Source organism: Nycticebus coucang, chromosome 8 (assembly GCF_027406575.1).
Source record: "Nycticebus coucang isolate mNycCou1 chromosome 8, mNycCou1.pri, whole genome shotgun sequence".
NCBI classification, from domain to species: domain Eukaryota; kingdom Metazoa; phylum Chordata; class Mammalia; order Primates; family Lorisidae; genus Nycticebus; species Nycticebus coucang.
The window spans coordinates 55,744,378-55,761,107 of record NC_069787.1 but is presented as its reverse complement, the minus strand read 5'-3'; the positions used below and the strand labels follow the sequence as shown (position 1 = coordinate 55,761,107).

The following is a 16,730-nucleotide window of genomic DNA, read 5'->3' as shown; positions in this document are numbered from 1 at the left end:
CCACCAGAAGTTTAAAGAGGCCAATTTCCCAGTTTACCCAGAATAGAGGGAGTCCTTGGAACATGTGGGTTTCATTGTTAAAACTGGAAATGTTCCAGGAAAACTAGAAAGAGTTGATTACCATAGCCATGGTCGTACCAAAGATTTCTATATGCTGTGACAATGGCATTCTCATTGGAAGGAAAAGGAAGGTGTTTAAGGCAAGTTACCAGACTCCACAGGGTATTATTGGTGGAATAAGAGCCAGGAGGAGGCCTTGCATTAGGGAAGGGTAGATAGACCCTTTATGGGACCTCTAACTGGGTGCCAGGCATAATGCGGTAAAACTAAAATGTGGTCTTAGCTAACCCTGCCCTCAAATACCTGGAGTCAGAGACAAGATCCATAAAACAGAGACTAAAAAAAAACAGCGACTAGCCAAATAGAGCATAAACTGGGAGTGAGAGGACTAGAGACTTATGTAAAATGCTCTCTTTATAACAAGCTCTGCACAAATCTACCCTTTTGAAGGCCATCTCTGGACACAGAGTTAATAAGCCCAGCCAAAATCCCAGGATCAGCTCTAGCAGCAGGCCCCATCTCTTCAGGGATAAGATAAGAGAAGCTACAGACATAATACAGACCTTCCTCCTCTCTGGTTTCTGTACCACCATGGTCTGGAGCTTACTGTATTAGAGTCTAGCCATATTTTTTCCCACTGAAAATGTTCCTCCAACTGCAATTTCTCCTACTGCTTTGAGTAAATCAAGTATGGGGTAAAATATTTTTTCAACTGAGATACACTGACAAACAAACAAACAAACAAAAATTGACCAACAGCTACATACAGATCGAGACAAATTTATTGTTATATTGGGATTTTTCTTCTGGGCTCTCCAGAGAAATATCAAAGGTTAAACTCAGTTCCTTTTAAATTAGGAATAAGGAGGCTTCCAGTTATCAAATACTGTACACGGCTGCTTGTTAGATGATCCTGACCACGAGGTAATACCACTTTTTCCCTGTGAAAAGATAAGAAGGGAGACAGGAAGGAAGGTTTGATACTTTCAACTATTTTCAATATATAAACTGGTCAGGTTGTAGATAAGGTAACTAAATATGTACTTAAAGGTTTTAATTTTTAGGCTCGGCGCCTGTGGCTCAAGCAGCTAAAGCGCCAGCCACATACAACACCTGAGCTGGCAGGTTCGAATCCAGCCCGGACCTGCCAAACAACAATGAGGTCTGCAACCAAAAAAATAGCTGGGCATTATGGTAGGCGCCTGTAGTCCCAGCTACTTGGGAGGCGGAGACAGGAGAATTGCTTGTGCCCAGGAATTGGAGGTTGCTGTGAGCTGTGATGCCACAGCACTCTACCCAGGGCGACAGCTTGAGGCTCTGTCTCAAAAAAAACCCCAACAACAAAGTTTTAATTTTTAGTTAGGTACATACATTTAAAACCATAGACTGTCTGTTAATAAATTCATTAAGTTGAAAATATTGCTGTTTTTCATTGTCATGTTTTCTGAAGCGCTTTTATCCAAACTCTTCATACGCATCTTTAGCTTGGTGTCTTTACCACTAGAATCAATTTTGAGTCTTGTTTTCCAGATATATTAACTACTAAGGGTATTTTGGCTTCTATACAAATGAACCTCAAATTCTCAGAGATTTAACCCAATGGAAGTGAATTTCTCTCTTATCTAACAGTCCAAGGTAGGACTGCTCCACAGGAAGGGAGTCCCCCCATAGTGTAATTCACATGCAGTGATTCAGTCACCCAGGGCTCCCTCGTTTGGGCCTACAGTTTCAAGAGTGCTATGCTCATCTGCAGGCAGCTTATAGGAAGGAATGAAAGGGCAGAGAAGACAGCCTGGTATCAACCACTTCAGCCTAAAGACATATGGTTTCTGCATTCTACTAATTTTAATTAATGATTTGGTCCCACCTAGGTGAAGGAGTCTGGAAAACATAGTCACTTCTGAGGTATAACTCTATTTTATGGAAAGAGAATCATGAATTTTGACATACAACTGGTCATGTAGGCCAATCATTGTGAGACAGAAGATACTATCACTGGAAAAGTCATTCTAAGATGCACGATATACTCATTCATATAATATTAGGAAAGTTTTTAAAAACATATTTATACGTGAATATTTGTAGTTACTATGTTTATGTGGCTTTTTAAACTGATGTTTTTTTTTTTTTTTTATTGTTGGGGATTCATTGAGGGTACTATAAGCCAGTTACACTGATTGCAATTATTAGGTAAAGTCCCTCTTGTAAACTGATGTTTTAAAAGATCTGTTTATAGGGTGGCGCCTGTGGCTCAAGGAGTAGGGCGCTGGTCCCATATGTCGGAGGTGGCTGGTTCAAACCCAGCCCCAGCCAAAAACCACACACACACACACACACACACAAAGATCTGTTTATAACTACATCCAAAAGTTGTAATTGTGAGGTGACTACCCCAAGAAGGGTCACTAAATCCGACCTAAACTTCTCTCCTGCCTCTCTAATTGGCAAGTGATTTCAATAAGAACTCATTACTAGTTTTACTGAGGTTAGCTGAGGCCCCCAAATAGTACTTTGTTTTTGGAACTAAAGTATCGAGTAAGCCCTTCTTAACATGACACAATGTATGCACTTCAATATTTACCCACTCCCTCTTTGTAAGGGATACTGTTCGGATAAAGCCTTGCCATATATTTAAGCACATATGTTATAAATTATTCAGTTCCATGTTTATGGCCTAGTTTAGGAGAGGGGAGATATGTCCAAGGGAAATACATTCAGGGGAAAAACTGAAAGAAATAGTGAGAGGAGAAAAAAAGAAAGAGTAAATGAAAAGCTAGAAAAGAAGAGAAAAAAAAAAAAAACCAATGCCCTCCCCTGCCCCCGCTTCTTATTCAAAGGCTCATCAAAGTCCCACACAGCTCCCCAGCTATCACCTCTCACCTCCTCCTCTATGCATCTTGGTCTCTACCTCCTATGCCTCTGTTGTCTAACAAACCAGCCTTCCCATTTCCACCTTCCAGACCTGTCCCACCTGCCTCAATCTCCCCATTCCCACACCTGTGTTGGCTGGAAATCTCCTCATTCCCATAAGTTTTTCCACTGGTCCCTCACCTGACATATTACAGTCCGGGCAGAAGGACATTCACTGGGTTTTTAGCAACACAGGGCTCACCGGGCCTCTTGTCTGCCTTTCCCCCTCAGGCAGTACTTCCTGGAGATGTACTACCGGAATGAGACACAGCACGAGCCACATCCCCTCGTGCTACCAGGCTGCACCCACAGCTGTCCTCTGGAGAAGTTTGCTGAGCTCGTTGCCCCTGTGATCCCTGAAGACTGGTCTGCAGAGTGTATGATCACAGGCAACAACCAAGGTACTAAGGACATTACAGATTAGTGTGCACAGAGACCTCCGTAGAGAGAGCAGATGCCCTTTCTCAGGGCAGGTGGTGCTTTGAGTGTGTACTCTGGCCACTACCCTCAGCTTTAAGGGAAATGGGTTTAGGATAATAACTGTATGTTTCACTTTCAACTTCAGGCAACTCCTGCCACTCTACCTGACGCTAACCCCACTTGCATAAAACCTGTTTTGTTTTTATTTTTTTTCCAGTGTTACTATGAAAAGCCAAAATATAATCAGACATAAATCTTAGGTTGAAGTTCATGGGGCTGCCATAAGCTATAAGACTGGCCACACCAGACCTTGTGTTGTTTAAGGACTCTCAGCTTTTGCTTGAGCAGGATTAGATGAGGCTGTTCTTTAAATGTCTGAAGCAGAACAGATTTCAAACAACACCCACAATCTAGGGTGGGGGCAAGGAAAGGAAGATGTTAATGATAGGTTCCTGGGCAAAGAAGCAACTCGCCCTTCAGTTCCAGCCTTCTCTCAAAGAAAGGCAAAGAAATAAGATACAGTGGGGATGTGTAGAGAAGTATTCTCCACGGGGAACCTGGTACTATCTGTTTTTATATTTACGTCAAAATGAATTGGGCAGCAGAGATGAAACATGTTTAGCCCTAGAAAATTCATATTACTTTTAAAGAAACAAAAATCAAACTTTCACATCACGCAATTCTTGGATTGTGTACATCATAGCAAAGAGGTCATCTGATGAGAGAAAGATATTCAGGCCCTGCACAGCAGAGAGGAGACACCGCGTGGTGGTGTTTCTCTTGAACCTCTGGTGGTTAGAGACAGTGAATCTAAAGTTGATTTAAAAGTGGAAGTGTCAGGACACATATGAAACTGAAAATTAGAAAGGTAATAATGTTCCAAGTACCTGCAAATTCAAAACTGAATGGGATGTTGAAGGAGGGTGTGGTTGCAAAATCTGTTGGAAGAACAAAAGGAACAGCTGAGGCTTTAATTCTGGTAACTTCAGAAAACCTAACCAAAAACACAGGTCACCCTGTCAAAACTGCTCGTTGTGCAAGAAGATCATGTTGGAATGGCACTCTTTACAGTCCTGTAGATTTCCCACGTGGCAGATGCATCACATCTAGAGACCACGGTGCTGTATTACCATTACGGATAAAGATGAGATGGTTCTTACTGGATGCCAGACTCTAGCGAGCAAACCCTTCCCTTCTCCTAGCTGTCAGAGAATGACTGACAAAAGACATCGACTGATACACTTCTTTATTTCTTTCCCAAGTAAATATCTGTTCTTGCGGATGTCATCTATGCTTACAACTTTCTTCTAGCAGTGAGCTAAATGTAAAATAGTTCTAGCAGTGAGCTAAATGTAAAATAGTGAATAAAGTCATTATTAGGAAGCTCAAAAACATTACTGGTATTATGAACTGTGAAAATCATGTGTGTGTACTTAATTAGAATAAAATTCCTGCAGGCAGATGGTAGGAGCTCTCTTTTAGGGGGTTTTGTTTTAATGTAAACAAGGAGGGAAAATATTAATACTACATATGTATAAAATAAAATTGTTTAACTGGCTTAAGTGAGCATTTTACATGGAAAATTAGTTCAGACTTTACACTTGAGATAAAGGCTAGGCTGTGGATGGCTCTGCTAAGATGGGACTTGCTAAGAAAAAGCCCCCAGGAAGTGCACGATGTACTGGGGAAGTAAAGTGATACGTGCAGAATTACCCAGAATCCAAGGGTTATGTTTTATGACTACACTGCTCACTATGGGAACAAGAGTTACCCAGATTTGGAGGGAGGAAGTAAGGAAGGTGGGGGAACTTTCTGCAGGAGTTAGCAACTGCACCATGTGAAATCAGTTTGGATGGAGGTTTCTTATGGTGTGGCACAAAGTATCTAAAGGCATTCATCAAATGTTCTAGTGGCTTAAAGCTGCAAATGACAGAGGGGTTACTCAGAAGAAGATTCAGGGTCCAGAAAGATTCCTACAGGTTTCATTCAAGGGGCCATTTCTAAAAAGACAAAATATCAGCTCCACAAGAACAAGGATAGATTTTATCTGGTGTGTTATCTGCTCTGTCTTCAATACCTATACCAGGCGTGGATTGGTGCTCAATAAATATTTACTCAATTAATATACAAATTAGTTACCTTTCCTCCCTGAACCTACTCTCCTGTCTCTTGATGAGCACCCTGTAACCCCTCCTCTGTTCCTCCAAAGTCTCCCACTTGTTCTTGTCAAGTCCACCTGTAGTATGCTTGTAGAACTCTTTTCCTCAAAACACTTATATCAACAATTCAATATCTAAGTAGAGTGAGATATGATTAAGCAGCAAAATATGTTCATAAAAAGAAAACAGGAGCTGACATGTTGCAGCCAGCTCATATAGATCTCCAAGTGGATTGTGCACATCTCTTCCCAATTCTAAGTTTAGCAACTTCACTTTGGAAGCTTGAAGTGGTCATGATAGGAGTATTATAGCCACAGAAATCAGCAAATCCTACAAATCAGAGGTGTTTTTTGTTTTGTTTTATTTTTAATTCAGTTTCCCAGCATATTGCAGGTTTTAGTTCATAGAAAGCTTGTTAAGAGTCTCTGACATGAGTAGCCCCTAGCAAAGTAAGTTCAATATTTGAACTTCGTTAAGGAAAAAGGATTATATTTGTTGAATGCAGTCTGAAAGAGTGATGATAAGAGTGATAGATAAAAAATTTGAAGACAGATTATCCTTAAGTGTTAGGAAATTCCTGAGACAGACAGTGCCCACTGTGCTGGGTGACCATTTGTCTTGACAAAGTTACTAAAAGTTGGTCAAAGCAAGGAAGGTTATAGGGGTTATAATAACTCCTCCTTAATAGGACCACCAAATTTAGCAAATAAACAGTATTAACTGCTGAACTTGTGTAATTCATTGGAAAAAAGCAGAACACAGGACAGTTAGGGCATTTTGAGAAAGCCAATTCAGGAAGCAAGACAGAATCATTAAGTTTTGTCCATTAATAGACAGGACTTGTCCTGTATATACAAGCTGCCTGACAACTCTAATCCTTAAGTATTTCCACTCTGGAAATTCTACCCATAACTATAAGCAGTGTTTTTAGCTTGTGTTAATAGACCCACCTACCCAGATCATATCAACTAAGTTCTATACTATTTTATTTGAAAAAAATACAAATTTATATTTTTTAAAAATGCTTCTTTAATAAATAAATAAATAAATAGTTCTTTAATCCCCAAACTTTACTACCACAATTATACATTCTTCACTAGAATGAAGAATGCCCACCCCCTATGGTAATACCTAACTCTAATTATTTCACAGGAGGGGGACTTACTGGTGGGGAATTCCAGGTTACTCGATCTTTGTAAAGCTGAGAATCTACAGTACATATGCACATGCCCAAGATTCAGCCATGAACTTCTTAAAATGTTTCCTGTGTAGATCATTAGCCAGTAGACAATCCCTCGTGCCTTCCACCAGTATTTGCTAATTGAATGTGTTTAGCCCTCCATTCCTAGTCTGACCTCCTCGTGGCTGGGTGCAGATGTCAGAAGCCTAGAACTCAGTTGGTTAATAAATAGGGAAGAGGAGCTATAAATAAGCCTCAAAAGTGACTTCACTGCATAGACCCAACTGCTAGCCATGTATACATATGTACAGCACAATGTGCCTGTGTTATTTGGCCTCCGTTTCAGCACAGGTGCCTGGCATGCTCATGGTTCCTCCATTGCTGTTAAGAGCCCTTGTTCAATAATATCCCATCCAGCACCTCTCCTCCCTCAGAGATGGGGCCACCTGATTGTATAACGATTTTCCTCATTCTTATTGCTATTAACATCAGTTTCCCAGGAGGTATCTAATCATTCACTAAAAATGCTGGCAACTTGCTTTGGCATGCTCCAGCTTGCCCCTGACTCCCACTCCTTCCCTGAACCTCAGCCATTCTGACAGTCACGATGCTGACTTTCCCACACCCTGTCCATCATACCAGTACAACTCTTGACCAGTCAGTCACATGATTTTTCCATTGTGATCTGCCAAGTACAGCTGAAGAAAACAAAAGCCCTAGCCTATTGTCAACATTTCAAACTATGAATGTTGAAACTTCTTTTCCACTCTCAGCTGGTCTTTCAGCACCACTTGATAAATGTATTCACCTTTAATGGATCCTTTCCCAACTCTCTATAGGAAGGCCTTTTTATTTTTCCCAAACGTCTGATTCCACTTTATCTTCTTTATTCTTATAAGCAAGATACTCCATTGATAACTCTTTTAAATTCTCTTCTCACTACCTCAAAATATCTCAGTAGCTGTAACTTTCTTTGCTGCTATTGCTCAGGAAAACTTGTTCATCCTCGAGTAGACGGAGTCTTCGCCCCATGTAACCGTCTCAGGACCTTGATGAATTTCTTCATTGGCTTCATTTTCTTCCTCTGTACTAGCTCCTTCCTTTCTACTATGAAAATGTCCAAATATACTCTCACCAAAACAGCTTCTACAGCCTGTTCCAACTCACCCTCTTCAATCTGAATTTCTTGAACTAATGATTTACATTCTCTAGCATTATTTTCCCATCTCTTTCTCACTCCTTATCTATTCTGTAAAATTATGTCCATCTCTCCTCATCTTTTTTTTAATGTCCCTTTTTAAAGTTGTCAGTGCCTAATTTAGGGGCCTCTTTTTCTTTCCTTATGAAGTAGCTACCAACATCCCTATGTTCCAGAGAAGAAAACTGAAGCTTAGAGAAAATCACGGCACAGGTAGCAGGACTGGAATTCAAACCTAACACTCTCCAACACCAGATTTCTACTATAGCATATTCCCTTCCATTCCATACTGTCTTAGGAAATATTCCCTTAGAGTGATTTCCAAAAATAGGATAGGTGGTTCAAGATATATGAATATTAAAAAATATATGTAAATATATATATATATACACATACATGTATATATATGTATATATATTTACTGAGCACCCAATATGCACCTATGGCCCAGGCACTAAGTTTGCTGATGAAACAGCAGTAGACAAGCGACTGTCCTCACATGTCTTACAGACCTTAAGGAGCAGGGAGGGGAGAATAAGCAAGGAGAACAAGGACAGTTAAGCCAGGCTAAGAGCCAAGCGTGGTGATTCGTGTGGTGAAGGTGACAAGAAGAACACACAGCAGGGGCCATTAGCCTACGTCTGAGGAGTCAGAGAAGGCTTCTCAGAGGGGTGACTTTTAAACCAAAAACTGAAAGAGAAAGAAATGAACAAGGCAAATAGAGGAGAGTAGAGAGGAGGATGTTACACACAAAAGAGGAGAACGTATAAAGGCCACAAGCTGAAGGGAGCATAAGGCATTTTAGGAACCGGGCGAAGACTGGTGAAAAGCTGTAGAGAAAGGACACATTTGTAACTGGCTTGTTGGTCTAAGAAGAATCTTTGGCTTCAGTGGGTAAGGTAGTTTGGAGAAGAGTGAGACTGGGGACAGGAAGAAAACTTATGAGGCTGTTGTGATTTTCCAAGGACTAGGGTGTTTGAAAGAGAAAAGCAGACTTCAAAGAGCAAAAAGAAGTAGGATAGACAGGACTTGAGGATTACCAGCAAGAGAGAACAGCTTTTGATGCATATTACCAAAGTAGTTTTCAAAAACGTCGTGCCAATTTACACCACCTTTAGCAATGTTTGTGTATTCCCATGTAGGACATCTTTGTAGCAAGAGTTGATCATACTCTCTTTTTTTCAGCTTCTAGAACATTCCTCTGTCAAACTCCTAAAATTTTTTACAGTCCAAGGGAGCAGATAATTTAAAAATAAATATATAAACACCTGAGAGAGAGCACATATGAGAAAGCCTTGTCTTGTCGTGTCTTTGTTCTCAGGCTGCTCAGGCCAGACTCAGAACCAGCCTGAAGACCCAGGCCGCCATCGTCTACCTCAATCCTTATTTCCACATCTAATGGTAGAATTCTTGACCCATTTTCCAGCCACCTAAACATCATCTCTATCAGGATAATAACCCATCTCAATCCCACACTGGAAACAAAATTTACTCCTTTGCAGTCCCAATCTCAATTCATCTTTTCAGTCATCCACACAAGAGCCCATGACCTTGCCTAAACCATAATTTCTCCCTTACCAATATACTTCACTGGTTACCAAAGCCTGCTAATGCTACTTCAAAAGCATCTCTTCAATTCCCTCATCTGCATTCCTAGGGCCACAACTCCAGCTCTGAGGCCCTAGTATTTCAATAGCTCTCTACCAGGCCTACCATATCTTCACCATCCTATCTTTTCCACAGCTATTTTTTTCTTAAACACAGATTGGACCTTGTCACTTACATGCGTAACAATTGCTGAGGGCTTCATCTATCCTATATCAAAGCAGACACTGGGCGGCGCCTGTGGCTCAGTTGGTAAGGCGCCGGCCCCATATACCGAGGGTGGTGGGTTCAAACCCGGCCCCTGCCAAACTGCAACCAAAAAATAGCCGGGCGTTGTGGCAGGCACCTGTAGTCCCAGCTGCTCGGGAGGCTGAGGCAAGAGAATCGCTTAAGCCCAGGAGTTGGAGCTTGCTGTGAGCTGTGTGAGGCCACGGCATTCTACCGAGGGCCATACAGTGAGACTCTGTCTCTACAAAAAAAAAAAAAACCAGACACTAAAAACTGGGCCACCATCCACACATCTGTCCTTATCTCCTTGAAGTCTATGCTTGGGCCAAATGTAGCTGCTCATTATTTCTCAAACATACCCTTGGGCAATTGAAACTCCTTTTGCCTCATTGCAAAATTCCACTTATCTTGCAGGGCAGCTCAAATCTCAGAAAATTTTCCAAACTCTTTTCTCTCAAATAGAATAACTTTCTCTTTGTTCCAAAGGCCTATCTTTTATACCTCCATTTTCGTATTTGTCACATTATCTCATAATTGTCTATCTGGTCCTCCCACTAGACGTTGAGCTCCTTAAGAGCATAGATTATGGAACCTCAGCTCTTAGCAAAGCCTGCCTGGCACATGTATGCTCACTGCACATCTAGGAAGGAAAGAAGGAAGGATAAATGGCAGGAAAAAGTCAGCTGTGAAAATAGATTTTTAAGAGTAATTAGTACCTGCCTTCCACTCGCACTTCCATCTCATCCTTTCTTTCCTTCCTCAGTTTTATTTACCATAAGTTCCCATGTATAATGCACACATTTTTGCCCAAATTTTTGAGGGAAAATTTGTGTATTATACATGGGTAATACTAATTCTGTGTCTATATAAATGTTTTTAATTCTTTTATTTATGCTTATGCATTAAAAGTGTAATTCTAGAAAGCAATAAAAATGTGTGTGTGTAAAATGATACCCTGGAATACATTAATCAGTTTTGCTGAACTTATGACAAACTTGCAGCGGATGCATTTTCTACCAACAAAGAGTAACATATTTCTCTTTATACACATTAGGCAGGAGCCAGCAATCTAGCTGATAACTTGATAAAAATTATTGGAAAATCCCTTGTAAAATGTTGAAATGGTTTTCATACACTATAATGTTAAAATAGCAGTTTTAAATATGATAAGGAGCATGGCAACAGAGCTGTGGAAAGACACTGTGGACGTCTTTCCACAGCGAGTGCCAGGAGAAGTGGAGGCAACAGGAAGAAAAGCTTCCTCAGATGCCAAAACAGAAGAAGGCAATGCAAGAGAGGCCTCTAAAGTGTCTATAGGTGGGGCAGGAGGTGAAGACCAGGATTCTGGAGCAGCTTCAAACTGGGATCTCTGTTTCAACCAAGATGATATAAGAAGAGGGAAAAAGGGTTGCATGAGAACAATAAATGATAATTTCTCAGGGATACTGAAATCGTGCTTTAACTTTATGAAGAGTAAAGGTTTGAGCCTAAGTCCATGAACAAAACTTCCAAAACTTCCAGTGTCTATGAGAATCAAGTTTTGGGATTTCATTCTCATGTTATCAATCTTTGAAAGACTTGACTTCAAACTGTACCAAATTGCCAATATGGATGAATTCCCACTGACAACCTATATTCCATCCAACAGAACTGTGGACATCAAAAAAGCAAAGACCATGGCTGTTAAACTAGTGGACTTGAGAAAACACATTTCACTGTTTTTCTAACCTGTTGTGTAGATGGGACAAAGCTACGACCTATGATCATCTTTAAAAGAAAAACATTTCCAAAAGAAAAGATTCCAAGTGGAGTTATCATCCACATGCATGAAAAAGGGTAGATAAATGAAGAAAGCATGAAAATCTGTTTAACAAAATCTGGTCACAAAGGCCTGGAGAATTACTTAAAAAACCAGCTTTGCTTGTTTTCAGTAATTTAAAAGCCCATGTTATACAAAGTGCAAAAGCAATTGCAGCAGACTTGAAAACCCAACTTTCTGTGATATTTGGTGGGCTAACTAGCCGATTACAACCTCTTGATGTGTCACTAAATGAGCCCTCTAATCCCTAATGAAGAAAGAGTGGACATTGTGGATTCAGGAAGCTGGCAGTAATTTAACACTTCTTGTCAGAATCAAGAAAGCATATATCGCTCAGGTTTGTGATTAGATCCAAAGATTGTGCAATGGTGTCAAGAAGGAAATGGTTCTGAAGTTGCTTTTAAAATGCAATATAAGCAATGCTATAGATGGAACTGAGAATGATGAAATTTACTGGCATGAAGAGAGTGACTCTTTACAAGGCACCGATAATGTAAAAATTGAAGAAGATGATACTTCTGCTATTGACAGTGATGAAGAGTTCTTAGCCTTCTATAATGCATAAATATTATAAATTTGTTACTGGTATATAAAATTTCTTGTACCTTATATTCTTATGTTTTCCAATTATTTATTACATAAAAATTCTTGTGCTTAATATGTTAAAAAATAAATGCCACAAATCCTTTATTATAAAAAAGTACCTAAATATAAGCAAATACAAATTTGAATTAAAAAATTAAAACAAAATTTGTTTTTTTTCCCGAAAGTTTGGGTGAAAACATAGGTGCACATTATACATGGGAGCACATTATACATGGCAAAGTACAGTAGTTCTCTCCAACTTATACTAACTCTATCTGCATTCTAATGACACTATCCCTCAGGGTATAACTTCATTAATAATCACTTGATGATTATTAAACACAGGATGATGATAAGAAGCATCCTGGCATCAAGAGAAAAACACTGAACTAAGACTTGGGAACTACAGTAGACCCTCTGCAAGTTGACCACCCAGGGGACTCTAACCTCAACATAAGGAGGTGGTCAACATAAAGAATTAGGCCTCCCGTACTGATACATTCATGTAGGTCATGCCTGGTCTATGGAATTAGGTCAGCTTAAAGAGGTGGTCAATGAGGGGTAGTGGTCAACTATGGAGGTTCTACTATTTTATATATGTATGTGTGTGTGTATTATTTATATATGAATGCCAGATAATGTTCTAAGAGCTTCAGATACATTCATGAACTAAAAAGACAAAGGTTCCTGTTTTCATGTAGCTAATATTCCATTAGTGGGAGAGAGGGGAAGATAACAAATAATAAACAAAATAATTCAGTACTTTGGAAGATGAGGACCACAAGGTCCACATTGTGGGGGGAGTGGAGGAGGATGTACAAGTTGTACTTTTAAGTGGGAAGGTTTCACTGAGAAGGTGAGTTTTAAGCAAAAAAGGTAAAGGAGTGACCTAATCCAGAGATCTGTGGGAAGAGCATGCAGGCAATGGTCACTAAGCAAAGACACTAAGGGAGACAGTGCTTGGCTCATTTGAAGAACTGCAGAAGGACCAGGTGGCCAAAAGATAGTGAATGAAGGGAGAATGACAGAAGAAATCTGAGAGTTTCATGGGGGCCAGATGATGTAGAGCCTCATGCACTCAGGACTTGAGATTTTATTCTGATTGGGATGAGCATTTATTACAGACTTTGTTTTTAAGCAGATGAGTGACTTTTGCTGCTGTGTTGAAAATAGATTATGAAGGAGAAAGGAGCTAGGAGATAAGTCACAAGGCCATTATAGTGATCCTGGCAAAAGATGATGGTGGTTCAAGGCAGAGTGGTGGCAGAGAAGAGGAAAAGTCATTGGTTTGGGGAGATATTTTTTGGTAGCACAACAGGATTTTCTAACAGATTAGGGTATAGGATGTGAGAGAAAGAAAGGGAGTCAAGGAAGACTCAAAGGGATTTGTCCTGAGCCTACAGAAGAAGGGAGTTTCCATCACCTGAGATGGGGGAAGGGTGTAAGAAGGACAGATGTGGTATGAAGAGGGAAGATGGAGGGATTGGGAGTTCAGTTTTGGACTCATTGAGATTGAAATACCTATTATATATCAAATAGAATGTGTCAAGTACACAGCTGGATAGGAGTCTTGAATTTGAGATAGAGATCAGGGCTAAAGATTTACACTTAGAAGTTATTAGTAAATAGATGATTTTCTAAACATAAACCTCATAAGATTCCATGTATTCCAAGCCCACTACAATCATCTGCTTCACCTTAACCAATTTATCTAATCTCTCTGCTGCTTATTTTCCTCATTCTTACAATGACAATATTAGGCTAAACCAGGGATCTTCACCTATGTTCCATGAATCACCAGGGTTCTGTAGAAAGAGATGACAGGATCAGAGAGAAGTTTGCTCTTTCACTGCCTAAACCAACATGCAACTCTGTAGTTTTACAAGGAAAAGATATATATTCCAAGTACAAACTGGTATTTATGATGGGTATACTATAGTGGACTAGGGTATGTGTGTGTAAGAGAGTAACTTTCCAGATGAAGTAATAAATTAGCTTGTCATACAGAAATGCTTCTGCTTTTTAATACATCTGCTTCATGATCAGTCAGCTATCAAAGGGATATGTGTATACTTGGGAAGCTGAGGTGGGAAGATTGCTTGAGGTCAGGAGTTCAAGACCAGCCTGAGCAAGAGCAAGACCCCCACCTTTACAGAAAAGAAAAGAAAAAAGCAAGGAAAAGAATAAAAGAAAAGGAAAATATTAGCCAGGCTTTTGTCTTTACCTAGCTAGTCAGGAGACTGAGGCAGGAGAATTGCTTGAACCCAGGAGCTGGGGGTTGCAGTGAACTATAATGACACCACTGCACTCTAGCTCTGGCAACAAAACAAGTCTCTGTCAAAAAAAAAAGGAGGGGCAGTGGGAATGTGTGTAAATAAAGGTACATATTAGCAATCGTACACAGTTACACTAAAAATCCATGGTCCACATGAGCTCAAGGTTTCCTCTCCAAAACATATTTACCTGAAAATCAAACTGAAAACTTGAAAGATTCCATTTCTTTTAGGTCTAATTGATTGCAGTTGAGTGTTCAGAATTTCCTTGGACCCTGAAATCATGACCAATTGTTAATTTAACTGTATAGAAATACATAAAGTTAGCACTGTAAGAGGACCTTAGAAATGCTTCAGTCAATTACCCTTTCTTTACACTGGGGAGCTAAGGCCAAAGATCAAAGGTCATGTTAGAACTGGAACCTAGGTCACTTCCTGACTTCTAATCCTGTGCATTTTTTTTTAACCACACTCTACTGATTTCAAGGCTACTTTAGAAGCTCCTCTGAGATTTGCAACTAAGGCAGAAATCAACACTCATGTGTGACCTTCATATTTTTCTTAAAATTAATTTTATATTAATACTTTTCCTACTTGTCCACAGTTCTAAAGATTGTCCTTGCTGTTGCCTTTTGCCTGGTATCTGCTGTCCTGCTGGTGCTACTGTTTGTGATTATTCGCCATGGGCCCTGCTGGCAAAGAGAACACTATGGGAACATCTGAACAGATGGCTGAACAAGAGGAGACAAGCCGGGCCAACCTTGTACGACATAGCATCTCTCAAGGATGCAGCATCGGAAGGACAGACTTTTGCCTTAGGGGCATTGCTATGCCCAAACTATTCCTTTTGGACCTGCCTAGGGCAGGGTTTGAACTCACAGCAACCCACGGATTGGTGGACTGACCAATGAATGAACACCCAGGTTACTTAGTTAGGTCTTCTCACCATTGCAGGACAGTGCAGGCTGCTCACCTGGCTAGGAAGAGGCTCTTCCACCAAGTTGTGTTCTCTGACAAAGATGTCCAGAGGGAAATAAGAACCAAACTTCAAACAGCTTTTGTCTGCAGAGAACAAAGGGTGAGAAGGTGGACAAAGACATAGATTAGGGAAAACTGGATAATGTGGAATGTTACAATAGTAGTAGTATGATACAGGATGATGCTTAAAAAAATAAGACCCAATCAGAAATTATGAACTTTTTCCTTAGCTATTAAGTAGGTTTATGCCTGTATGTGCGCACACACACACATACAACTGAAAAGAAATTCCTACCTAGTGTTTGATAGCTAACAGATCTCTGTTTGTGTCTATATACAAACACACACTGCCTTATTTAAAATACCTTCAGGAGAGGTATTTAATTCTCAAAAACAATATTATCAATCACTTGAGGTGTGACAGGTAATTTTCCCACAATTTCTATAATGGGGAATAACTGGAAAATCCATGTAACCATGGATCTTTTTTACCTCCACTATCACAGCTAGATATTTATGTAGTCTTGATTTCTTTATTTAATTATAAAATCATAAGACCTCACTTTGATCAGCACCATTCATGGCCATGATGAAATGATAATGTTTTTAATGACCATAAATATATCTGAATTTTACAAGTGCTGAGGTAGAAAGGAAAGGGGACTGAGGGTTGGCTACCCAGTGTCTCAGCTCAGCACTGGCTTTGGGCCCACCACTTGGACAAATTATTTTCTATCTGAAGCCTTTGTTTCCTAAGCTAAAAATGAAGAACCTGGATTGGATGAACATAGAAGTCACATCTAGTTCTCAAGTTCTGTGAACAGGATGTTTTTTTCATTTTATGCTATGGATGAGTCATTGCCCAAGAAAACTCTGTCATAGATGCTACCATGGAGATAAGCCTGAAATTTACACAGTTTCATTCTCCTCTGAACCCCTAACCATACAGTTGGTGGGAAATTCAATCTCACTCCTCAGTAGGGTTCTCCATCTTTCCAGATTCTCCTAAAGGTCCTGGAATATGCTTATACTTGGTGGGAGGGGTCGAAGAAGGGTCCTCTAGACCTCTCAACCTCTCTCCACACTGGTCACTGTCCATTCTGCACAGTCTTCTGAAGGTAGGCAGAGGACATCTATATTCCCAAGGATATACTGTTGAAGTTTACCAACCTGGGATTGTCCAGTCCTGGGGTGATACCTTTGCTCAGCATGGAATGACTCCCCCAAGTCCTCCAAGTCCCCCAGAACCCCACTCCATCTCTTAGTCTCAGGAATCTTCCTTTCCCCTTAGGTCCCACAGCTTCCACTTGGTAAA

The 16,730-nt window shown here is 40.2% G+C and overlaps 1 protein-coding gene and 1 long non-coding RNA gene across 3 annotated transcripts in view; one reads left to right on the top strand and one right to left on the bottom strand.

The window, feature by feature from the left end:
* ACP3 (acid phosphatase 3) overlaps nt 1-16,028 on the top strand; it is a 50,850-nt gene extending 34,822 nt beyond the window's left edge. For both annotated transcript variants that reach the window (XM_053599510.1, XM_053599511.1), the window contains exons 10-11: nt 3,202-3,371; nt 15,042-16,028. In XM_053599510.1, coding sequence (XP_053455485.1) covers nt 3,202-3,371; nt 15,042-15,160 — 289 coding nt within the window. In that variant the 3' untranslated portion in view covers nt 15,161-16,028. The remainder of the gene's footprint in view (nt 1-3,201; nt 3,372-15,041) is intronic.
* LOC128591765 (uncharacterized) lies at nt 834-15,548 on the bottom strand. Its single transcript, XR_008381651.1, has 3 exons — nt 15,411-15,548; nt 14,628-14,712; nt 834-1,001 (listed from the first exon to the last, which is right to left on the bottom strand). It is a non-coding gene; the product is annotated as an uncharacterized LOC128591765 (long non-coding RNA).
* Nucleotides 16,029-16,730: the final 702 nt, after the last annotated feature.